At 40.9% G+C, this 27039-nt stretch overlaps 1 protein-coding gene across 1 annotated transcript in view; it reads left to right on the forward strand.

The window, feature by feature from the left end:
- Positions 1–26696, forward strand: part of PCP4 (Purkinje cell protein 4) — a 56314-nt gene extending 29618 nt beyond the window's left edge. The window contains exons 2-3 of the mRNA XM_077342741.1: positions 1124–1175; positions 26335–26696. Coding sequence (XP_077198856.1) covers positions 1124–1175; positions 26335–26462 — 180 coding nt within the window. The 3' untranslated portion in view covers positions 26463–26696. The remainder of the gene's footprint in view (positions 1–1123; positions 1176–26334) is intronic.
- The last annotated feature ends 343 nt before the right edge of the window (positions 26697–27039 follow it).

Raw genomic sequence — 27039 nt, forward strand, 5'->3', positions numbered from 1 at the left:
TGTCACACTACCAGTTATTTTATCAGGAACATTACTATGTGTCATTTCGTTTGGCATATATTGAGGTCTTTTATTTAAAAGTTATGAACCATTGGAGCCAGTTTGATATAGTGGTTAGGAGTGTGGACTTCTAATTTGGCAAGCCAGGTTCGATTCTGCACTCCCCCACATGCAGCCAGCTGGGTGACCCTGGGCTCGCCACAGCACTGATAAAACTGGTCTGACCGAGCAGTGATATCAGAGTTCCCTCAGCCTCACCCACCTCACAGGGTGTCTGTTATGGGGAGAGGAAAGGGAAGATGAATGTAAGCCGCTTTGAGACTCCTTCAGGTAGAGAAAAACGGCATATAAGAACCAACTCTTCTTCTTCTTCTTCTTCTTCTTCTTCTTCTTCTTCTTCTTCTTCTTCTTCTTCTTCTTCTTCTTCTTCAGTTGCATTCCTCATGACATCATTGGATTGTGACAGATGGTGATTTGATTTGTAATTGGTCCAGAATAAACCGGGCTGTTTTCTGATTTTTGGAGAAAAAAATGTGCTTGTTTTTTTTAAGTATCTAACTCTACATACCAGCGAACTGCTGATTTATTCCTATCAAGAGGTCATATTATCAGGCATCTGCACACTGAGGTGACATACAGACAGGAAAGATGTTTTTGCAAAGTCTAGGTTCAGATGAATGCCTGATGCCTAAAATAAATGTGGGATTAAAGCCCTGCAAAATCGGAGAAACTGTGTCTGTGCAAAACCTTGGCCATGAGAGACTTCAGGGAGACCATTTGACACCATGTCCCATTAAGTGTTAAAAACAAAACAAAAACTCTGTGATCTATCTTACATTCGTTAAGATCCAGTTTATGGCAACTGTCAGCAGGTATATATTTACATTTCCATACTGAGATGTTTTATAGATTCCAGGAAAGTAATTAAGAGGAGGGTGGAAAAATTCTTTTCTTGGAAACATTGTAATGAAGCTTCAATTTTATATGCATCTGTCCATTTCCGGACTGGATTTTACATCTATTGGCATTGTGTGTGAGTGAGAATCTCCATCAGCTTCCATTGAGAGACAGCTTTCAAAAGGAGTACATGTAAGCATCTTTCTTTTCTCTCTTTCTGACTCAGAGACAAGGTGCTGGAGCAGCAAATGGAAAAGACAAGACATCTGGTGAAAATGGTAAGATCTTGTTATATTATATTTTACTATGAACACTTCTAGGATCCATCTAGATGTGATGGACTGAGTCTCATCTATTTGTTTTTCTGTCCACCCTTCATATATAGAGTAATTTATTATTATGGACAGCAATATGCAGCTAAACTCTCCCGCTTCTTGTATGTTCATGTAAAGTGCCATCAAGTAGTGGCCAACTTATGGTGACACCAGCAAGAGGCTTTCAAGGCAAGTGACAGGCAGAGGTAATTTGCCATTGCCTTCCTCTGCAGTCTCCCATCCAATTATAGGCAGTGCTTAGCTCCCCAGATTTTATGGGATTGGCCTATACCATGAAACCCTACCCCCTACTCCTTACCTTGCTGAAATCCATGGTCTTCTGCTCGCTTCTGGTATCTGGACTGGGTCACTATAAATGAGGAGAGGTTTTTTTAAACTGTGATAGCAACTGCCTACACTAAATGGAGGTGTTTAAAATTTAAACCCTCTGTTCTTTCTGGTGAAAAGAAAACAGCTAGGATCAACTCTGGGTCCTCCTTACAAAATACCAATAGCAGGTCATGTTCATGGCCACTGATGTGCCTTACCTATACATTTTTTTCTCTGGAAACACCTATGCTGCATCATGCTGAATTATGGTTGCAATTTGACAGTTTCCATGAAAGAATGAGACTGGGGAAACTTCCAGATGGATAAAAAATAAATAGCAGCAATGCTTTGCTCTCCACTCCCTTGACCCACCCAAGTTGACCCAGCTGCCATTTTGTCTGGTTCAAAGTAGATTTTTCAAGACACCTTTCATCTTCATGCTTATGTGGTTCTCAAATCTCCCTTTTATTTGCTATAAGTCTGGGCACTATTTATTTCAGTTATTTCTTTATTGACTTCATTTATAGCCCATGTTTCTTGTTGAAAGGGGGTAAGTGGTAAATTAAGAAAATTATCAATTAAGGACAATATTATAAGAAATGATATAATAAATAACATGTACATCTGAACTTAAAATTGCTGTTTTCACTTAATGGCTACTTCTGATATTACCAATTGATATATATATATATATATATATATATATATATATATATATATATATATATATATATATATATATATATATATATATATATATATATATATATATATATATATATATATATATTGGGGCCAGCACTTAACTCAAACTTCTGTTCATTAACTCTTGTACTTGTATGCTGATTGAGAGCTATTTGCAAGAGTCTGATCATTCCCTCAGTCCTGTCTCAGCTATAATTGCTGAGTTAATTATGCATCTGAACTCTAGCTAAACCTTCCTGGCAATTACCACCCTGGTTGAATCCAACTCATAGTTTAAAACAGTCTAAAACAGTACAGTGCCTAGACTTATAGCAAATAAAAATAAGCTCAAAATTTTACAAGCTAGGCTCCAGCAATACGTGGACCGAGAACTTCCAGAAGTACAGGCAGGATTTTGAAGAGGCAGAGTAACTAGAGATCAAATTGCCAACGTACACTGGATCATGGAGAAAGCTAGGGAGTTCCAGAAGAACATCTACTTCTGCTTAATTGACTATGCTAAAGCCTTTGATTGTGTGGAGCACAACAAATTGTGGCAAGTTCTTAAATAGATGGGAATACCAGAGCATCTTATTTGTCTCTTGAGAAACTTATATGCAGGTCAAGAAGCAACAGTGAGAACTGAACTTGAAATCACTGATTGGTTCAAAATTGAGAAAGGAGTTTGGCAAGGCTGTATACTGTCGCCTTGCCTATTTAACTTGTATGCGGAGCACATCATGAGAAAGGTGGGATTAGAGGAGTCACAAATTGGGATCAAGATTGCAGGGAGAAATATCAACAACCTCAGATATGCAGATGATACCACTCTAATGGCAGAAAATGAAGAGGAACTAAAGAGCCTGTTGATGCAAGTGAAGGAGGAGAGTGCAAAAGTTGGCTTGAAATTCAACATCAAGAAAACAAAGATCATGGCATCCGGCCCTCTCAATTCCTGGCAAATAGATGGGGAAGAAATGGAGATATTGACAGATTTTATTTTCCTGGGCTCCAAGATCACTGCAGATGGGGACTGCAGCAAAGAAATTAAAAGACACTTGCTCCTGGGGAGGAAAGCTATGGCAAATCTAGACAGCATCCTAAAAAGCAGAGACATCACCCTGCCAACAAATTGTGTTTAGTCAAGGCTATGGTATTCCCAATTGCAATGTATGGCTGCGAAAGTTGGACCATAAAGAAGGCCGAGCGTCAAAGAATTGAGGCTTTTGAACTCTGGTACTGGAGAAGACTCTTGCAAGTCCCTTAGACTGCAAGGCGAACAAACCGGTCAGTCCTAGAGGAGATCAGCCCAAACTGCTCCTTAGAAGGCAAGATCCTGAAGATGAAACTCAAATACTTTGGCCACCTCATGAGAAGGAAGGACTCCCTGGAGAAGAGCCTAATGCTGGGAGCGATTGAGGGCAAAAGAAGAAGGGGACGACAGAGAATGAGGTGGCTGGATCGAGTAACTGAAGCCGTAGGTGCAAACTTAAATGGACTCCAGGGAATGATAGAGGACAGGAAGGCCTGGAGGATGGGGTTGCGATGGGTCAGACACGACTTCACACCTAACAACAACAAAAGAGTACACAAGCCCATCTAGTCTCCCAGGTTTAGCAGCACGTGGATGAATCATGATTTACCCATGAAGCATGCGTGGGCATCCCCAATAATTTCAATGGAGGAGGTAGCTACATGCAAATATTCCTTGGGATACGTAGAGCTGCTTCCTACATTGTAGTAAATGGGGGAAGATTTGGTAAACTCTCATGCCCGGATGAGACAACCGGACTTGGTTGATGTTCTGGCTCCAACTCCAACTCTAACTCCAAAAGAGATAGGAGTAATTATTCTTCAACTTCTTTAGCTAGTGTGATAGGAGTATTTCACTGTATGTTCCCCACTTTCCCTTGTATCTGCACTTTGGAAACAAGTCAGGTCTGAGTGCATGCCTTGTGTGCATTATTTATAGTACCTGTAATGAACATAGTCTGCATTTCTCAGAATTAGCTGTATATTGATAGGCCATGAAATATTCATCAGAATTCTTCAGCTGGCAGAGACCAGAGGTAGAATATATTCCACTGCAGTCAATTCTCCATTCCAGAATAGCTTGGTCTACCTTTTGTGATACATGCTACTTTAATAAGACGGTGAACACACACAAACTGATCATCAAGGGTGGTTAGATCTGTCCCAATCTACAACTTATTGATATGATTACAAAAGACTTGGCATCAGGTTATTTTGTAGGTCTTTTAGGATGCTTCAGTTCTTAGGAAGGGCTAGTATATATTGTATTATTGTACTTAATACTTGGTAGTATCTGCCTGGGGTCCTATGCAGTTAGGAAGAATGGCAAGTTTACATTTAATTCAAATAAATAATTATTTTAAAAAGTTACATAGATAAAACTGAAGCTGTATTGTAACTGTAAGAATTTCATCTTAATATGTCTTAGAATATTTTAGCAGTAAGGATTCAATACACAGTATCACTATTCTCATGCTCTTCCCTTTTCCTTATATTCCTCATTACTTCACATACTCAATTTATCTGCCTTACTTTCTGGTTTGCAGTAATGCTAGATTGCTTTGATTTCCAAATTAGACAACCCGACAACCATAGCTTTGATCCAAACCAGAACTAGAAATCCACTTCAAATTCCCAATGAATTTCTATGCCATTTAGGGACAGAAAGTCAACGGAATTTGCACTTTTCTTGAAAGCCTCTTGTTGGGGTTGCTGTAAATCAGCTCCAACTTGCTGGCACTATACACACACATGCATTTGGGAGCTGGTGACTACTAGAGTTAGGCTGCAGAATGAGGTCGACTATTGTCATGACCTGTAATATCAGTAGGCACCATCATTTTTCCATCCTTCTATGCTACTCCATTAACTCCAACACCACCAAATAATTAGCTTCTAAAGATAGTGAGATCTGGGAGAAAGAAACAAGCATGTTCTTCTTGCCCTCATCACTTTTAAAAATAGCGACATCATTTTTATTATAGCTACAAAACCCATTTCCTTTAATTTAAAATATGTTTTTCCTCTGTAGAATGGTTTCGTTTGGGCAATGTTAAAAGCCTTTGAAACTGATGTCATTTTACCTGCTGATAATATGATAAGCTGTTAATCATCATCATAATCTTTTGGAAGCCTTTTGTGTTTCCAGTGTGTGCAGCTAGCAGAATACATTTAGCTGATGCTCCAAAATTGCCATGTAATTTGGCATAATTGGGGGAATGTTTGTGAGACTGACAGCATTTAGAATAGCTGGAAAGTCACAAAGATGTGCCTTTTGTTGCTTTCCTTATCTAGATCCTCAAAGGCCTCTCTTGGAACAATACACATTGATGTCAGTGGGGAGAGGGCTTTTTAATGAGGATGCCAGCTGAATAAAATCCTTGCTATGGTTTTCATTACGACTAACAATGCAGGATTCATATTGTGTGGCTGATTTATTCTTTGTCCCATGAGCTCAGGGTGATATAAGTATTGTACATTTTTGTGATACTTTAGAGACACCAAACATGTGGAACAATAGAATCAGAGTCCAGTAGCACCTTTAAGATCAACTACTGGACTCTGATTCTATTGTGCTACTTCAGACCAACACGGCTACCCATTTGAATCTAACATGTGGAAGTGACTCTTGGGTCATAGAGATTACTGTTGAATTGAACCTGTAGATTATATGGATATACTTCAATGGGATTTATTTTTGGATAACTTATCCATGTCCCCAGTCCCACTACAACACTACATCACCCTGTCGCCCTTATCCACTTGCAATGAAACAATATCTCATGAGATAAAGCCCCCAAGACTTATCTAAGGGGGCCATTGCTGCTGCGGGGGAGGAACGCCGACAGGGACCTGGCTGGTTGGAGAGATTGCCCAGCCCTGGCATTCTCTGAGCAGTATGTGTGTTGGCATGGCAACAGGGAGTGTGGCTGAACTGGGCGTCAGTTAAACGGATGGCCTGATATTCTTTGGCCTCTTTCCCCCATTCAGGGCGCCCAAAGACGCAAAACCCACCCTCCCTCCCTGTTTATGAATTGTTTGACTTTTTGTTAGATGTTGGGATATATTATTGATTAATTGTCACAGCCTACGGAAGTGGAGCATGGGAAGGATCAATTTTGGGGAGGCCAAGCTTGCGCGCGGTCCTCCCCTAGATTTGGGGGGCCCTTTAAAGGGCTGTGTGGATGCAGAGCCTGATTGAAGGCTAGCATTTCCGGGGGGCAGGAGAACCCAACAGAGGCTGGTGCCCAGAGGGGTCACTCCATGGTGCCTCCCCCCCTGTTTCAGCCTGCCATTATGTCCGGGTTTTGGGACTGGGTAGCCAAGGCAACCCGTTGAGGAGCAGGTTGTGGTGGGCTTCCTTGTGGTAGGGTAACCACAAGATGGCATGATTCTCTTCCCATGCTTGCCACGCTCAATGTTGAATAAAGGCTGTGGCCAAATATTTTATGCCAAAATTATGGTTGTCAGTGTCCTCATTAGGCGGTCAATATCCCCCCGCAAGGCAATGAGCTGAACCATTTTTCCTGTTATTTTGCTGGTGAAGTGAAATGCTGATCTGTAACTGGAACACCAAACAGAACCAAAAGCAGCATTGGGATGTGGTTTCAGCCAGGCTTCTCTTCACCAGCCCATATTGGCTCTCGGCTGGTCCTATGCGGGATACTACAAGATTATTCCAGCGCAGTCTGTAGATGCCCCCACAGGGATAATTTCTAGCTCCGGTGGGCTTTTGCGAGTTACATGACAAATGAACAGAATACACATTCAAACAACTAGAATATAACTTCAGGGTTGTTTTTTTGGCAGTTTTGAAACTCAAATGAGGGAAATGTGCGAGAGAATTTTGCTGTCTGGGTTTGCTTCAGCTCTGAATATTTTTTCTGGAGTAACAATAAAACCGTTAAGTGCTCTAAATTGGAGAAGCATGTGTGGGATTGTAACGCTTAGCATTGTGAGTTAACTAAAAGAAACCCATTGCATTGGTTAGAAAGCAAAGGTGTTCACTGACCCCTGGCTGGCAAGATTGCAGGCCTGGCACTGGTCTGCTGAGAATACCTTGCAATGCTAATTGTGTTCAATTCAGTGTTCCCATCAGATTATTTCACTACAGAAACAGAATTAATGGCAAAAATGATTCAGGCACGGCCAACTCCTTTTCCAGTACCCCTCCTCAAACCTGTCTGGCCCAGGCGCAGATGATTTACAGTTGGCCAGTTCTGCCAAAAAGCAGGCCCATTCCGCACCAGGATCAATGTGGCAAATTGATCACGGAAAGAAAAAACACAATTTAAAATAGTGGAATTCGGCGTAATGCATACCTGCCTTTGTAGTGGAATCCAGTTGCGTTTCAATCGTTTCCCACAGGTTTCCGGTCTCGGCAAAAATCGCTAGAAAGGAAGCGATATTTGCCGTGCTTTGTCCCGCCCCTGGCCGTCACTCAAACGAGCAGCCAATGGGCAGTTGTTACCATGCTCTGGAAAAGCCCCTTTGGCTTTAAGAACAGGTTTAAAAAAAAAAGAAAAACACACGTTGCAACAAATATGCCTTGATTCCTTGATTCCTTGCTTCCTCCTAATGTAGAGACCCATCTAGCTGGCAGCTGGCGTGTGAGCTGCCGTTTCATCGTTGCCACGCTCCCCCTAGTGAACCCCCCCCCCTCGTGCATGGGTGCGATTTTCGGCCGAAAATAAAGGGAACTTGCAAACGGGGCTGTGTTGTGCTTGGTGACTTAAAGCAGCTCTGTGGAGGGACTGCAGCCGGAGAAGCCTCGCTGGGTGAATGAAGGCTCGCCGGTTCGTTGCTCTCCACTCACTCCAAGAAAAAAAATGGCGATCGCTTTGCTGGAAGATCAGAGGAGAGAGCCAGGGGGAGGGACTTTGCTGAAACCGCAGCAATGGTAACGCACAGAACTTTTTCGCTAGTGTTGCAGATTGGTTGCAAGAGTGTAGCGCTTTCGAGAGGGTGAATCCACTTTTTGGGATTACCCTGGAAGCTCTACAACGGAGTGCTTCTAGTGGGTCTATTTCAGGAGTGTGGCAGATTGTGTACGACGTTGTGCATAACTGCATTTTAGTAGCGATTACAATTTGCCACACTCCTGCTACATTAAACCTGTGCCGAATGGGCCACAGATTTTATTTTAAATGGCTCTCGTCAGAGGAAGACTAGATGGTTAACATTTTACAAGGGCTGGGTTTTTTTCCCGTTAAGAAAATATTTTGGTCTCATGTTTTTCACTTGATATGATTTATATAGTTTTCATCTATAACATCAGGCCTTTACAATTCAAGATGGCTAAAACTTGAATTATAATATTAGCCACTCTTTTTGAAGATTTAGTTCTACTACCAAGTCTCTCCATTATCTTAGAGAGAAGACATGTAGGGCTTTAGGTTTACACCCATGACATTTTATGTGTATACCTAAAACTGCTGTACACTAATGCAACAAACAAAGAGCCTCTTGTGGCACAGAGTGGTAAGGCAGCGACATGCTGTTTGAAGCTCTGACCATGAGGCTGGGAGTTCGATCCCAGCAGCTGGCTCAAGGTTGACTCAGCCTTCCATCCATCGGTAAAATGAGTACCCAGCTTGCTGGGGGGTAAACGGTAATGACTGGGGAAGGCACTGGCAAATCACCCTGTATTGAGTCTGCCATGAAAACGCTGGAGGGCATCACCCCAAGGGTCAGACATGACCGGGGCTTGCACAGGGGACAACTTTAGCTTTACCTTTAATGCAACAGACACCTCTTCACTCATGTATCATGCAGGTACACATCAGAGAATTGTGATGGGCTAGAATTCCCAGCTGAAGATACATATATATTTAAGGGTTGTCAACTTACAGGCAACCCCCAGCAAGGGGCTTTCAAGGCAAGTGAGAAATGGAGGTGGTTTGCCATTGCCGCCCTTTGCTGAGCATCCAAATACTGACCCTGCTTAGCTTCTGAGATGGGGCTACACCACGTGCCCTTCCCTTCTCAGCTGAAGAATGTTACATGATATGTGAAGTAGTCTTTGAAATTATTGATTTCTCATGCTTGTGGAGAACGCTGATGAGAGAGAGAGAGAGAGAGAGAACTTGTTTTATTTGCTTTTAAATGTATGGGGATTTTGTCTTGTATGTAAACTGCCATGAGCCAGTATTCGTGGGAGTGGCAGATATAAATATGATTATAAATACATAAATAAAAAAACAAATAATGCCTCTGCAGCCACCTTACCAGCCACAGAGCACCCCCTGACCTATTTCAGGTGAAGAAAACATTGCAGAGATAAGGTAAGGTTGCTAGATGGGTGTAGGTTGATGTTCTGGAATTCCACACCAACTAGGTGTGCATAATTCTGACTAGGGTCAAGACTTCTGTGCACAGAGAGACCTCCTCTCAGGGTTGCCAGCTTCCAAGTGAGGCACTAAACCCACATCAAACCATGAGCTAGCACCCATTTTATTACAGAACAGACTTTCTTTTAGTACAAACATAAGGCATGCCATTTTCCTGAATTACTCTTACAGGACTGTTTAAGCAGGTATTTGTGCTTGTTTATATGAATATAGCCTTGGATCATTTCATTAAAAGAAAATGGAAAAAGTTGGGTTTCTAAAGAGACAAAGATGCTAGATTTAGAATCATAGAATCATAGAGTTGGAAGGGGCCATACAGGCCATCTAGTCCAACCCCCCTGCTCAACACAGGATCAGCCCAAAGCATCCTAAAGCATTCAAGAAAAGTGTGTATCCAACCTTTGCTTGAAGACTGCCAGTGAGGGGGAGCTCACCACCTCCTTAGTTAGCCTATTCCACTGCTGAACTACTCTGACTTTGAAAATTTCCCCCCCTGATATCTAGCCTATATCGTTGTACTTGTACTTTAAACCCATTACTGCATGTCCTTTCATCTGCAGCCAATGTTAACAGCATCCTGCCCTCCTCCAAATGACAACCTTTCAAATACTTAGAGGGCTATCATGTCCCCTCTCAACCTCTTTTTCTCCAGGCTGAACATTCCCAAGTCCCTCAACCTATCTTCATAGGGCTTGGTCCCTTGGCCCCAGATCATCCTTGTCGGTCACCTCTGTACCCTTTCAATTTTATCTACCTCCTTCTTGAAGTGAGGCCTCCAGAACTGCACACAGTACTCCAGGTGTGGTCTGACCAGTGCCGTATACAATGGGACTATGATATCTTGTGATTTTGATGTGATGCCCATGTTGATACAGCCCAAAATGGCATTCGCCTTTTTTACCGCTGCATCACACTGCCTGCTCATATTTAGTTTACAATCCACAAGTACCCCAAGGTCTCTTTCACACACAGTGTTACCTAGAAGCGTATCCCGCATCCAATAGGCATGCTTTTCATTTTTCTGACCCAGATGCAGAACTTTACACTTATCTTTATTAAATTGCATCTTGTTCTCATTTGCCCATTTTTCCATTGTGTTCAGATCTCGTTGAACTCCGTCTCTATCTTCTGGAATCTGGACTATTTGCCAGTCTTCCCAATTTGGTGTCATCTGCAAACTTGATGAGTAGTCCTTCCACCCCCTCATCTAGATCATTAATAAATATGTTAAAAAGTACTGGACCGAGCACCGAGCACCGAGCCCTGAGGTACCCTGCTACTCACCTCCCTCCAGTCTGATGAAATACCATTGACAACAACTCTTTGAGTGCGATTCTCTAACCAATGCCCTATCCACCTGACTATCTGAAAATCCAGATTGCAATCCTTCAATTTATCCATCAGAACATCATGGGGAAATTTGTGTATTCAAAGTTCAGTACTAAACCAATATAATACTGAGCATCTGAGTCTGGGCTCCAAACAGTTCAGTTGAAATTTAACCTTGGGATACCTGCTGTCAGAAAATATTTTACCATAACATTTATTACATTGTTTTAAATTGCATTCTATTCCATAGAGCAGTGGTCCCCAACCTTTTTATCACCGGGGACCACTCAACACCGGGGATCACTCACCGGGGACCACTCAACGCCTTTTACTGAGGCCCAGTGGAGGGGTAGTTTACTCCTCTACTCTCAACCACTGCCCTAGCGCTCTCTGATCGCTATGGTAATGTTTAAACATCCCTTCAAAATAAGATACAGACACGCCACAACAATGAAGTGTGTTGTAAAGGGCTGGGGGGGGGATGAAGTAAAGGGCCAGGGGGGGGGAGAAGGCGTCCTTCGGGGCCCACCTCCAATTAGTCGAAGGACCACATGTGGTCCGCTGCCCACAGGTTGGGGATCGCTACCATAGAGGAAGAAATTAATGTTGCAGTCTTTTACCTAGACTATCATTTTTTTCTACTGTGGCACATATGATGTTGAGCTTTGAAATAAAGAAAGGGGAAACAAGGCAACATAGATCCACATGTGATAAAAACTGGGTGCATGTATGACAAGTGAAGCGGGTTCGGTGTGATGTTGATTGGAGTGGATTGTAGAGAGCACCATGTCACTTCAGCCCATCTGTGCTGGCTCCCAATTTGTTTCTGGGCACAGTTCAAGGGGTTAGTCTTGTACTTGAAAGGCCTGTATGGTATGGAACCAATATAGTCAAAGGATCAACTAGTCTACTCGAAACTAGCCCAACCCCTATGGGTATCTTCAGAGGCCCTGTTTTGGGTGCCCCCGACTTCTGAGATTAGGCAGATGGCAACCCAGAAGATAGTCTTTTGTGTCATTCATTTGTTCATTTATCTATTATTTATTTGTTAATTTTGTTTGTTTGTTTGTTTTTGTTTGTTTGTTTATTGCCCCTCTCAGCAAAACATGAAATTCAATTGACTAATTTGTTTATTTGTTTATTTATTTATATTTTAGTTTATAGGCTGCCCCTCTCCTCATGCTCTTGGGGCAGGTTACACAATAAATTAAAATCAATGCAATGGATTTCATGGCACCAAAGCTCCGGAAATGTCTCCACAGGAAGATAAATCTGCCCACTTCTGTTGCCATCTTCCACCAGCAGGTGATAAATTCTTCTGTTTTGTTTGGCATTCCCTAAAGGACGTCCCTTCCTAACAATATTTTAAAATTTTGTATGTATTTTAATTCTGTTCTGTATGTATTTTAACTCTGTTTTTAGTTGTTTTAATGATATGTGAGGAAGAAGTTCTTTTTATACCCCACTTTTCACTACCTGAAGGAGTCCCAAAGTGGCTAACAATGGCCTTCCCTTCCTCTCCCCACAGCAGCTCTGAACTGTGATTAGTGCAAAGTCACCCACTGGCTGCATGTGGAAGAGGGGGAATCAAACCCAGCCTGCCAGATTAGAAGCTGCCACCTTTAACCACTGCAACTAGCTATGTCTGGGAGGGTGTGATTTAAATGGTTTTAAAATGTAATTATATCATGATGTTTTAAATCAGTGGTCCCCACCCTGGGGGTCAGGACCCCTTTGGGGGTCGAATGACCCTTTCACAGGGGTCGTGGCAAGGTGAGCAGCTTGCCTGGGGGAGTGGCACTGAAATGTATATACAATCACGAACAATGGATCTTCACGCCATTGGTCAGTTTTGGTTTAATTTCTGTGAAAGAACACTTGCATAATTTTATAGTTGGGGGGTCACCACAACATGAGGAACTGTATTAAAGGGTCGCGGCATTAGGAAGGTTGAGAACCACTGTTTTAAATTGTTAGCTGCCCTGGTGGTCCTTATAAAGGCAGAATGGCAGGGTCCAAATTCTTTAAATATAATAAAAAATGTGGAGCCTTGTATGCAGAACAGAATGGTGATGTGAAAATAAAAATGTACAGTACCTTTATTAGATCATACAAATGCTTCACCTAGTTCAGCATACTGATTTATGTGATAGCCAACCAGATACTTCCGGAAAAGGAGGCCTACAAGCAGTCAAGGTTACAACTTCTGGGCTGGGAAATTTCTGGAGGATTGTAGGTGGAGCCTGCAGAGGGAAGGAACTGCAGCAGAATATGATGCCATTGATTCCACCTACCATCTCAAAGCAGCATTTTTCTCCAGGGGAACAGATGTCTGTAGCCTGGAGATAACTTGGAATTCTAGGAAAATAGACCATTAGGGCAACTCTTCTGTAATTCCCCAGATCTCATCAGGATCGTTTGAAAAATATCAGAGCTACATACTATTGGGACTTTTGGACTAGACTTGGTCCTGAGTCCCTCCAGAAAAATAGAGCTGCAGAGTAACAGAGTGTTTGCAGTTATAGGTTACCTTTTGTGGGGCACAGATCCTGATTCACAGTGCATTGAGGTTTAAAAGGAATAATATTTGCTGGAAAGATAAGATAGAATATATATAATATTAATCTGATTTAGTATCCTTACTGAAGCAAAGCTTAAAAGTCCCAAAGAAAGCACATTGCAAGCCCCTATAGCTGGCTTTGCAAGCAGGACTACATGCCAACACATCAGTAGAGAGCTGAGAGCGTAATGGAGGATGCTTTCCTCCTCACTAAGCAGACCTGAAGAAAGTGGAAGTGGGCAGTGACCCAGCTTTAAAAAAAAAGGATCTTTCAGGCTATGTGTTTAGGACTGTTCCACTGCAATCTCAGCAGGGGCCATCCAGTGTTACTAGTGAGCACATAGGTTCATTTTGGCTGCTTAACAGCTTAACAACAACCTTTCTGGGTTGACTTCAGCAAATTACTTGCTGATTGCAATTCCAGTATGTTCACTATCTTCCAGTCCTCTGGAGGGAAGTTGATTTTAATAACAAGCTATTTCACATTATACTATGGACATGTAGACGGGGATACTAAGCCAGAGACAGGTCAGCTTGGTAAGTGTATTTGAACCAAGCTTAAGACTTTGCCATAACCAGTTTTCTACTTTAGAATCTTCTAGAAAGACAGTTCCCTACAATTACCAATATTCCCTTCAATCCCTGCCTGTGGAAGAGACTTGGCCAAGTCATTCGAAACCCTGTTTGTATAGAGGGACATCCAGGTCCAGTGACAACAGGGCTGCCTCCAAATATTCACAGCACACAGCAAGTCTGCAGCACTCAGACACGGGCTCCTCGGCAGATGAATCAATGTGGAAATTGCTCCCTCAAGGTAGCCAGTCTGAAATCCACTGGATTAGGAAAACAAGCTCTGTCACAAAGGACGGTCTTACCAACAGCCTGCCTGTAGAGACAATCTGCCCAATCCATTTTAGTGATAAATTTGGCATGCTCATAAATGCAGGCTGAATTCATACTGTCTGTCAGAGTTTAAACTCCCTTGAGGGGGGAAATGTTTCAGAAGAGGTTATCAGGAGCCCAGCCTAAGAAATGGGTTGCACAATGATAGAAATTCTGGGAGTCAGTTTCTTCAATGTATTTCGCTTCTAATAAAATGTCAACCCTTATGATAGGTAATGTGTACATGCTGACAGATGCATGTGTGGAGCATCTTGCAGTGATCCCTGGAGTTCCAAAAGAAGGCAGTACACCTGCTGGGTGGGGATTTGTTCATGGATATGTTTTGTTTCCATACTATTGTTGCCCTTCAGTTCAGTTAAATGCTTCACATTTCCTGATCTGAATGAATGGCAACCACACATTTAAAGAGGATAAATGATAGGGCTGCATGGTGTCTCGGTGAATCTCCAGATCTGCATGGCACTTCTAATTTATTTTTAAAGAATATTTGTATACTGGCTCTTTAAACCTGCTCAAGGCTGCTTGCAACTAGAACAATAAAACAGAACCGAGCAAGATAAACAAACGCAATTCAATGGAACAAGCCGATTCATCAAAATAATAAAATTAAAATAAGTCAATAAAAACATTTCAATAAAAAGAATGCAGGAAACAAGAACACTGTCCAGGGGAAACCCATGGGGCTGGGTGCTATAGATATGTGGGGGCAAGCTGGAGGAGACATGTCAGGCAGCCCAGAGTAGATGTACAGTGCAGGCAGGTGGAGGAGATGGTTGGGCTGGGCCACAGGGGATGGGTGGAGTGGGCTGGCAGGCAGAAGAGATATGCAAGTCAAGAGGGCCGGTGGAGGAGATGCATGGGGTATATGGTGGGCAGCCTGCCTGCACACACCCCTGCCTGCACTCCCACACTCCCAAGACTTGCTCACCTGACGGTTATAATACATAATTTCCCTCATTCTGCTGACTAAACATGGTCTGGGAGGTGTGTAAGTTAACCAGTTTTCACAAAGTTGTCATCATATTTTTTACAATTAAGATATTGATAGAAATCAAAATCATCGTCCACATTTACCAAACATGGGGTACCATTGCAATAAAAAGGCAAATGGGAATTATTAGGGAGGGGGGCTGGAAACAAATTAGCTAGTATCATAATGCCCCTATATAAATCTATGAGGTGGCCTCATTTGGAATGCTATGTACAGTTCTGATTACTGCACCTCAAAAAAGATATCACAGCATTGGGGGAAAAGTGCTGAAAAGGGAATCTAAAATAATTAAGGGGATGGAGCATCTTCTCTATGACAAAAGGTTAAAGAGGTTAGGGCTTATTAGCATGCCGAAACAATGATTGAGGGGTGAAATCATGGAAGTTTACAGACAGGGAAGTCAGAGAAAGAAGTACTTTTCTCCCTTTCTCACACTACAAGAACTTGTGGGCACTCAATGGAATTAATGAGCAGTAAGCTTAGAACTGATATAGGGTAGTATTTCTTCACCCAAACCGTAATTGACACATGGAATTCACTGCTGCCAGAAGGGGTAGTGGGTTCAAGCACTGACAGCTTCAAGAGGATATTGGATGAACATATGAAGCAGAGGCCCATCAGTGGCTATTGGCCACGAGGCATAGATGGAACACTGTGTCTGGGGAAGCCATTCTATTATTATTTCATTCCAATTATTTTGGACCTGTAATTACTGCATTAAAAATACCAGGAGAGTTCACACATTAATCACATGATAGCCAGTACTCGGGAGAAAGGGACTGAACCTGGAGACAAGATCTGTCCTAAAGCTAGAAACTAGTAGCTTGGGAGTAACAAACAGCAGTTCCTCACAGAGCGATCCCTTTAGGCAGGAAAGCAGAGAGGTGACATGATTTGTAGTTTTAAGAAACAAAATTGTCAACCTCTCCCACACAGAAAACCAGCAAACAAGCTAGATACTATAGGAAATGCACTCAATTGTCTTTTGTCTTATTTTTTAAGATTCACCCCCAGAATCTTTAGTCAGATGTCTGGAAGCAGTGACAAGATGATTCAAGCAGAGTCATCTCAAGCTCAACCCTTCAAAGACGGAGGTCCTATGGTTAGGCAGGAAGGGTCCAAGCAAGGAAGAAGAAGAAGAAGAAGAGTTGGTTCTTATATGCCACTTTTCCCTACCCGAAGGAGTCTCAAAGCGGCTTACAGTCGCCTTCCCATTCCTCTCCCCACAACAGACACCCTGTGGGGTGGGTGAGGCTGAGAGAGCCCTGATATCACTGCTCGGTCAGAACAGTTTTATCAGTGTCGTGGCGAGCCCAAGGTCACCCAGCTGGTTGCATGTGGGGGAGTGCAGAATCGAACCCAGCATGCCAGATTAGAAGTCCGCACTCCTAACCACTACACCAAACTGGAAGCACGATTGCCCACCCTCGATGGGGTGCAACTTTCAGTAGCTCACTCTGCCAGAAATATGAGTGTGATCCTGGGCACCTCCCTTTCTATGGAGGCACAGGTCACAAGAGTAGTGTGGCTGGCATTTTTTTCACCTGCATCAAGCCAAACTACTAGTGCCCAACTTGGCCCTGGAACACCTAGCTACAATGATCCATGTGACAGTCACATCTAGACTGGATTTATACAACTCAGTCTATGCAGGCCTACCCTTATCCCTGATTTGGAAGCTACAACAGGTTCCAAATGCAGTAGCCAAGGTTCTTACAGGAACACTGTGGAGGGCCCCCATCTGGCCCATGCTCCAAAAGCTACGCTGGTTACTATTTGAATCCCGAATCAAGTTTAAGGTCTTGGTAATTACCTTTAAAGCCATATGCAGCCTGGGCCAGTATATCTGAGAGACTGCTCAGCTAGGACCGTAATTTAAGTGCTAGTCCACATATAATACTATGGCAGCATGTTCAAGACAGATACAATGCAGTGGACACCCAATACCCTGCGGCTGGGATCCATTATCAGTTCCTTCTCTGTACTCTGTGCTCCAATCCTCAGGATTGCTCCTGAAAGGGCATCATTTATGGGGGGATGTTCTGTTTCTTTTATTATGTTTTGGATTCAATCCATAGTCTAAAAAACCCTCTCCAGTTTTTCAAGTGTTAGCCAATGTTGATTTATGATTAACTAAAAGGTTTGGAGATCAAATAAACCATTTTCTCCACACATAAGTCTATGTACATTAATCTTTGTGGAATGCTGTGGAAGTACCCTGCAGTTAAACAGATCCATCTCAGCCACTCTCAGTGATGAAGGCTAGGAAAGACCTTCTTCTTGCTGCACCTTGTAAATGTAATGCTAACTTCCTTACCTCCCTCACAAGACACTAGATGGGGACCTGAAAGTAATATGTGCCCTGGGCTTGACACACAAGCATGACCAAAACAAGCCAAGAAAAATGGCAAGGGTCTGCTTAAGTAGCAGTCAAAAGAAAACAGACTGGCAATTCTCCAGGGTCTCGGATAAGGGAGTCAAAGATAAGTAGTGAGGGGATTTACAGATGTCACTAATGATTCAGGAACAAACTTTCAAGAACTCCCAAAGAATTAAAGGTGATTTGGGTAAAAGAGTAATAAAATTGGGAAGAAATTTAATGTAAAGTGGTATACATGAGGGCAAACAGAAATCAATTGCAGCCTCCCAGATACGTTTATGGGAGCCAAACTGGCTATCCAGGAAAGAAATGTTGGGTTATGGTTGAAAGTTGTGTTGTGTTGCAGCAGTTTTTTTTTCTTTTCTTTTTTTTAAAGCAAATTCCACTTCAGGGATCCCCAGAGATCAACTGTTTGGTCGTTGTTTCAGCAAATTGGTTCAAGGTTCCTGAATCAGCCAAACTCAAATCGATGCACTGAATCAATGATTCAATTGATTCAACTTTTACTGAATCACAGAACCTTGACTCCAAAAAGTACTGATTTTCCCGCTCACACACCCCAACCATCTCCTCTTTCATCTTTACAACTCTTTCAGCCATTCTTTTTAAAAGCTTGTTTCTCATCTGTTCAATTAATTTCTGAAGCAATTCAGGTGGCTGATCTATTGATCCTCTCCTTCCCTGTTCTGCATTGTATATTAGGATCCAAAACAGATAAAAGTTTCTTTTATTTTAACACTTTTATTCTCCTCAACTTCCAGTCACCATAACCACAGAAAGTCTTAAAAAGTTCCACCTTCCAGCCCATATTCTCAACCACGGTTTTTCCCCACTCCTTTAACAACATCAGTATGTTCACTGCCTCTTTTGAGAGAGTCAACCTGATGTTAGGCAGACTGTATAGAATCACCCCCCACCTGCCAATTCCCATGAGTCCCTGCTTGTAAATTGTTATTAATTAAATAGAGCAACCATGTTCTGTGGCAGTATACTTTTGTTGCTTGTGGGATAAATAAAGGGGAACAGTGTTACTTTTATGTATGGCTGTCATCTTCTTGGAGGCATCTGTGTGGTCCATGTTGGAAACAAGAAGCTGAGCAATAGAAGTCCTAGGTTTAATCCAGCAGGAATCTTTTTGAGTTCTTATGTTCATAAATGTATCTTCTTCAAAGTAGAAAAGTTGATAGAATACTAATTTCCAAGTAAAGTATATGATTGGCATTCTTAATCTACTGAGTGCCTTTCCCTTGATAAGATTTAACTTAATTTTAAAAGGTGGTATTTATAGATTCACTCCAAAGAAGCAAATCTATTTAATTTCAAATTAGACTAAAGTAGTTGGCATACAGGCTCTTTCCGCACCTGGAAAATAAAGTGCAATGCGAACCTTTTGCAGACACCATATTTTTGGCATTCTGCATGATGTCACCAACATCCAGTGTAGCACGAGCGAGAAGAGCGAGAGGAGAGCACCCAGCAAGCCACGCACCAAGGAAATGTGGGGAGCCAAAGTAGTGCTATCTCTGCCTCAAGCACCCACCCTCGCATCTCCCTCCCTCTCCCTTCTCTCAGGAATGGGGATTTTCTTTCTTTTTTTTTTTTTAAAGCAAACTGCCTGTAGCAACGAATACGTGTTAAATTGTCCAGGCAAAGCAAAAAAATTTCCCCCTCCTGTTAACACACTAAGCATGCCTCTCTAACCCCCCCCCCCCCGGCAAAAAAAAATTGGGAACAAGTTTGCTTCAAGGCTAATGATTCCAAATGGGGTGGCATTAAAAAAACACTTATGCATCTATGATTAGATGCATAGACATCTCAATGGAGAAGTTTTACTTTTTAAAAAATTAGCTTGCATTGTGGGTCCTTTAAAACAGGGAGAAAGGTGATTGGCTGTCTGGCTTAATTGACAGGCAGAGGAGATTCACCTGTGTTCCTCTTTTCCACCATTTCAAGCAGCTGTGTAGTGTGCCCAGAAGCACAAGAAGGCAGCAGAGGGAAGGGAGAGAGCCAGGAGGCGAGGAATGGCCAGAGGAACATTATTTAATAGCATTATGACATGCAGAAATGCCCACAGTATTCCTAAGGTTTGGGGCAGATAAGAACAAACATGCTTTGGCATCTCTGATACTGGCAGAATGAAGGCACATGAATATTTATTAGCATTGTGTTCGGTTTTTGTCAACAATACATTTGAAGCAAAAAGGGATTGAGGTATATAAAAACATATGTTCATAGTTGCTTCTTTTCCATGTCTATATCATTTAAAAAGTGCTTTTTTCTAAAATGATCATAGCCAATCAGGGTTAATAATGTGAGGGTACCATGTCATATAGCCAATCATATCTAGACATGTAACAAGGTCACAAAGCAATATAAAAGTACAGGTCACATTACTCTCATTCTAAAAGACATGGATAGTACTAAAGAGCCAATAAAATTTGGCTACATTGTGCAAAATTGGATTCATCAAGTCAACATATAACGAAGCTTCGTAAACCTCTTCATTAGTAACCTGATCATTTCTGAGACCAAATCAGGTGTGTGTTAAATACTATCAAGTTCTTTCCTACTAATGACTACCCTATGAATTAACATTCTCCAAAATGTCCTATCATTAACTGCCTACCTTTCAGGTTTTGCAAACTGCCAGCTATGGCTTCCTTGACTGTGTCATGTCTCAAACTGGGTCTTCCTCTTTCCTGGTACTTTCAACTTTCCCTAGTGTTATTGACTTTTCTAGTTGTCTTCCCATAATGTGACCAAGGTACAAATCAAGATATAGGTGTTTAAACCCCTAAATGGTTGGGCAACAAGGCATTTGAAGGAATGCTTTCTCCTGTATGAGCTTGCTGAGTGAGATTATCATCCGAGGACCCTGCATTTAAAAATGATGTAAGCACTATGGGAGAAAGATTTTTTTTTCTACAACCGTGCCTCATCTGTGGAATTCTCTTCCATGTGGCACCAAATGTATTAATTTTGGAGTATTTAATCAAAGATTTTTATTTCCCAAGACCACTGGGGGTGGTTAGTTCTGACCTAACAGTTTATTTATGTTGCAATCCTATGCACTTTTACATTGGAGTAAGACCCCTTTAGCACCCTCTGGGGCTTGGGGAACATAATATATGTGGTCCATGGGACTTTGAAAGCACCAGCCCAGCCAATGCTTGTTTGTACAGACAATTTCAAGCACCTGAAGATGCTGTTAGCTTCACTCACCTCGCAGTTATAATTCATTACGGGGGACTAGAGTAACTTGCCTTTGCATCTGGGAACCTTCCAGAGACCACTAAATGCTGTTTTTTGGGTGCATTCTACCAAGCAGTAGTTCTCCTTGATATCCATTCTTCAGAATGGACATCACTGGGAAAAGGTCTTGATGGAGTGACTCCTTTGGGTATGATGTAAAGCTGCAATTTTTAAAGCTGCATGAAATGACAGATTGGAGAATCATCATATTGGTTAATCTCCATCTGTGATTGTCTAGTTAATATTTCATTACATGCTGAATGATCCCTATTAATAGATTTAATGGAGGACAAAGTTGTCTCTTTATGATGGTTCCATATGTAGGGCATCACAGTGAAATAAGATATAAAGGTTTAATCTGCTTTTCCATTAGCAGTTAATTGGGTTGTCTTGGCACATGAGGGTCCTCAGAAAGGGTTCCTAATCTGTTTTATTGAAGCCAGAGCCCTCCAAGCATCACCCAACTCTTCTTGGGCTTGTATACAAAATCTGGATTTCTGCAGATGTTTCCTCTGGGAGGCTAGAGGTCAGCACAAACTCTTCCCTGGGCTTTCTTTTCATCCCTTTAAAGTGTTTCAGTAACACCAGTATATGTTGGCTCCTTATAAAGATTTTGTCAATTCTTTGTCATTTTTATTTTGGGGAAAGACTATGAAGAATTAATTTCCCTCTCATCCCTACCTCAAGTGATACTAATGCAGGCATATCACTCAGAATATATTAACATTTCTTAGGTAATAGCAAACAACAGCAATAAACTCCTGATTAAACAGCACTGCAGTAATATTTTAAAAGCTAAATATTTGCAAACCATATCAATTATTAAGGGGAAAATCCATATGCCTCCAAAGGGTCAAATGTTGGCTTAAAATGAAATATTACACATTGATTTATTGGCTTTTTCCCCTTCTTCATTATATTTATTCTGATATAATCCACTTATTGTGTCAAAAATAATATCCCTACTCTTTCATTATTACAACTGGGAAGAAAAGAGCAATCAGAGACTTCAAAGGCTTGAATTGAAGGAACATTTTCATTCACTAGCACAGCAACCATTGCCCTGGGCATTTCAACATTTTGCCCCCAAATACTATTTTGCATGGTCAGTGGCAAAAGGAAATGTGGTCACCAAAGGATCCGCTGGCTTGACACAATCAAAGCCAATACAGGGATGACCAGTAAAAGAAGCAGTCTGAGACAGGGACGCATGGCGAAGACTTTCCTATAGAATCGCCCAAAGGTCAGACACGACTGAATGGATGACATCATCATCGACTATTTTGCACTGTCAAAAGGAACTTAGATTGGCTACCTTTTATGCAACTGGCAATTTATACTTTACTAGAAACAGCTTATTTACCTATATTTTTTCTCATGAATATTCAACAATTATGCATGGTCTGGATAGGAAGCGGATACATTTATTCTGGATCTAGTTATTTCAGTATTACTAGGTAATTCAGTATCATTCAGTATCAGTATCTTCAGTATCTTCAGTATCATTCTCTGAAAAAAGAGAATGCCATATCACCAATACCACATATCTTTTGTAACTTAGAAGTGCCTTCACAAAGAAATGGATGCCAAATTTCATCCTGCTTTTTGAATCAGAATGATTTCCTTGGAGATTTTCAAGCAGCGTCTAACCATCTATATTATTAATATCATAAGGTAAAGAAGCTGTTCATTTTAGTGGTGTACAAAGTGTATTTATTTTCAGCACATTCTATGTTTCAAAAAGCTTATGTCAATACTATACAAGTATTCTTGATAAAGCTGGTTAAAAATGGTAGAAATAATTTTTTTTTAAGATGTGGATCCCCCTACAGTCCAGCAATGAAAAATCTCATTGTGTGAGTGGGGGAGATTTGAACATATGCTTACCCCAGGTGATATCAAACAGAAATGGGACACTTACTTATCTTAGTGCCTCAAATTCCTTCACTGATTCATATACTAAGACCCATGGTGTCATACACATATTCGTTAGGCAGTGAGGAATGGCATTGTTTGCCAGCCTCTTAAGTTTTGAAACAGAACTCTAGTGAATAATGTGAGAAACATAGAGCTTTAAGGCATAGAGTGGTTTTAAGGCATAGGAAGAGATACATGTCATAGCACATGAGATACCTCCTACTTGAAAGAATTCTAGTCTCCCAAAAACTTCATCTAAGGAGCTCCACTTAATTAGATATGCTTCATGCATAGTGCTAGCTGCTTTGATGGGATAATAACGGGAATAAAAACAAGCAATCATAATTTCATCCGTTGTTCAAGCCAGTATTTCTCTGTTGTTATCACTCATGTTTTGGAACTTATGCAGACAAGTTAATTTCCTCCTTCAGTTATACTCTGATGAAATCTAAGAATGAAGAACGAGAGAGTACTGTAATTCCACCCCTCTTGAGTATTCCTATACAAAGGTCCCCTCTCTCATAACTTTGGAAAGTCAGTTTACGTAGGCACAAGTACACGACTATTTGGTATGCATGGCTTTAGAAGGGTGGTGAATGTTTTTCATTTACCAACATTGCCATCATTCATTTCAGTTCTGACCTGAAAAGTAAATCAAGAAATTAGTTGAAGGCAGGGTAGTGAGTAATTACGTTTGCACTGCATATCTCAGAAGCTTGCTCACTATCCATCCTGCCCTTTTAATTGATTGTGCTGTGTAGAAACACATTACATAGCTAACAGATTTGTTCTGCAACAGAATAACTGATTTACTTTTGCAACTAAAGCATTTCAAATGAGTGCCAGAATATGGAAAACCACCTGGATCAATTGATTTAGCTTGTGATTTGCATTTCCCCCCCTTTTGCATCTATAATATGTTGTGAAAGTTGCCTAAATAACTAATAGATTTATCTCCTAAGAAATATTCTAAACTAAAGTCTACCCAAGAATGAAAAATATTTTTTTCAGGTGCATTGTCCTGGAACAAAAACTTATTATCTGGCTGTGTCAGTTTTCTCCTGTTTCTTTGGGGATTGATATTGTGTGTCCACAATATCACACAAGTTTTCACACAAACAAAAAACATTGAGAAGCTATTGCAGTAATAAAATGCCTTGATGGCTCAGGATTCAGGAGGTGAGAGGACAGTTAGAATATGTTTTGGACCTTAGTATGGATTAAAGTGCATAGACCAACCTTATTGGCAAGAGACAGAAACAAATGGGAGAGGTTGGCCACAGGTTCCTGACATGTGAAGAGAGGAGAGGAAGTTCATGAACAAAATGAACACACTGAAGAGTCAAGGGGTTAATAACTAGGTCAGTGAGCACATACACACACACATATACACACACACATAGATGTACATGCACACACACACCTGCATAATGTGTGGTCAATGTGGCCCTGTCATTAGTTGACCTCCAGCCACAAGATTTTATATATATATATATATATATATATATGTGTGTGTGTGTGTGTGTGTGTGTGTGTACATGTATATGTATATGTATATGTGTCTGTCTGTCTGTCTGTCTGTCTTGTGGCTGCAAGATTTTTATATATTCTATAGGAAAGTTTTTGCCATATGTTTCTGTCAATGACTGCTTCCTTTAGTTATATATGATTTCTTGGTGCAGCAGCGGTGCTATTGTGGCTGCAAGTCCCTGCATCACTGTACAAACCTTCTAGAGAAGGGTCTTTGGAGGGAAAGACTGTTCACTCCAATTTTCTTATTCCCTGTGGCTGTTGCTTTCCTCGGTGTCATAAAATGCAAATAATATATGAAATTGACTAGACCAGATGCCCAACCCCTTATGCACAATGAAATGTTTAAATCACTTTTGGTTTTCTTGTTAAAGCTTCTCCATGAAGGTCTTTGCAAATATTTCACATACAACCCAAAATAAATTGCAATTTCATAGCAGTTTCAAAAACTCTTAGGAGGAAGTATGTGGGCAGTACCTATACGGTACAACAGAATGTATATATGTCTATTGTGGCAATGCTAGGGATTATCTCATTTATTTATTTGCAATATTTATACCTTTTCTTTTAACATACTGCTCTTGAGGCTATTCAGGGGATAGGAGTTTTGTTTGCTTTCCCCAAATGCTGCTAAAAATAGTGCAGAGAACTGCAAAACAGAGATGAAAGCAAGAATTAAACAACAAGAACAATGTGTACATGAAGAATGATGACTTCACAATTCCATGTCATTGTAGAAAGGCTGATTTTAGTGGTGCTGCAATGATTTTTACAAGCTGAACATAGACATTTCTGAGAAAGCAAAAGTCAATAATGATTGCTGCTTTTAATAACATCATATATTGTTCAGGAAAGTATCCCAAAGTGTTCCTATATTCTCAAGTACTCTCAAAATATTTACCATGATCGAAACGATTCATAATCTGTTTCATAGTTTCCCTCACATTCCTAATCACATCTGAGTGCTAGACATATGACACCCCCCCCCGCTCATTATATGCTGTTTTTACAAAGAGACAATTATTTTATATAGCTCTTGCTGCTGCTGCTATGAATGCAGAGGCATCTGCAGTGGCAGCAAAGTTGCCTCAGTTTGTTGTAGCTGCCATCCCTCTACCACCATGCTTTTTTAAAAGGGCTTTTGAAAATCATAACTGATACATTGCTATTGCACAATAACGTTATTACAACCTACTGCATCAATATACTGGTTTCCAGGATTCATTTTAAAAATAAAGCTCCTTTTATTGTAGAGTTATAAGAGGAAAGGTGCAGTTAAACATTCCTCCTTCTCAATGAAAACAATTGAAGACTTACCTTTTTACAAAATGGAAGGCTGGATCTAGTACGTTATTGCAATAGATCATTACAGCAGTCTCTTAACTACTAGTTTGTTAAACTGCCACTGCTTCTAGGGTTTTTAGGGTGTTTTTTTTAATTCTGTTTTTCCTGTCTTAACTGAAGTGATACCCATCTTCATGAGCATGCTGGGTGAATAAAGGGTAACTTTTTATGTTTTACCCAGTCATAGTTTTTCCTTTCCTTAGTCAATGACCTGATAAGGTTTCTTTTTAATTTAATTAATGAATAATAATGATCACCTATTTATTTTTATTTTAAAAATCACCAGTCACTTTTGGCATTCAAAGTAGCTCACTGTAAAAACAATACCTAACAGATAAAGTGCTGGCCTTAAAGCATCATTAAAAATTAAGTTTTTCTTTAAATCTTCTTAAAACAAAGCAAATTTCTATATACAATTCACCAAAATAAAACTAGACAACTGTTAACAAATCTTCTCACGCTATTTTGTTATAGCCTGTATATTGATCTGTTGTGGAATTGTGTTTGTCTTTCTTCTGCAGATGGACAAAAGAAAATTGAAGAGGATTTTGATATAGACATGGATGCACCAGAGACAGAGAAGGCTGCTGTGGCAATACAGTCTCAGTTCAGAAAATTCCAAAAGAAAAAGGCTGGCTCCCAGTCTTAGTAGCTAAGCTACCTCACAGGTTCAGCATCAGCACTTCCTGGTCTGACACAGAATGAAGAAACAAACAAACAAGCTAGATGCATGTACAGAAATTATCACTATTTAAAACTCCATTGGAAGGTATTAAAACTATAATACTTATTGTGTGGCAAAATCTCTGCATAACTCCATTCTCATTGCTTCTGTAACTCACCGTTTTACTTGATGTTAAAATAAAATGTTGGGATGAAGATACTCCAACTGTCAGCCCTGACCTGTCTTGTTACATGAATCCAGCAAGCCTAGTGCTAGAAATTATAACAGTCCAAATGCCTATTTTCCTCTTCACCTAAAGCCTGAAGACACAGCACCTTATGTTATCAACTTCTCTCTCTTTCCCACCCAAGAAATGAGAGCGTAAGCTCTCGTCATTTGGTGAGTCTAGAAGCCAGCCATATGTGACAACTGACAATATTTTCCTGCTAATGAAGTGAATATACATCATGTCATGGATAACTAATTATGCTGGGTGGAATATATGGAGACTTGGGGGTGATATGTGATTGTATATTCGAGAGAGATGTTTCTTGTTCTAGAG

Source organism: Paroedura picta, chromosome 6 (assembly GCF_049243985.1).
Source record: "Paroedura picta isolate Pp20150507F chromosome 6, Ppicta_v3.0, whole genome shotgun sequence".
Lineage (NCBI taxonomy): Eukaryota > Metazoa > Chordata > Lepidosauria > Squamata > Gekkonidae > Paroedura > Paroedura picta.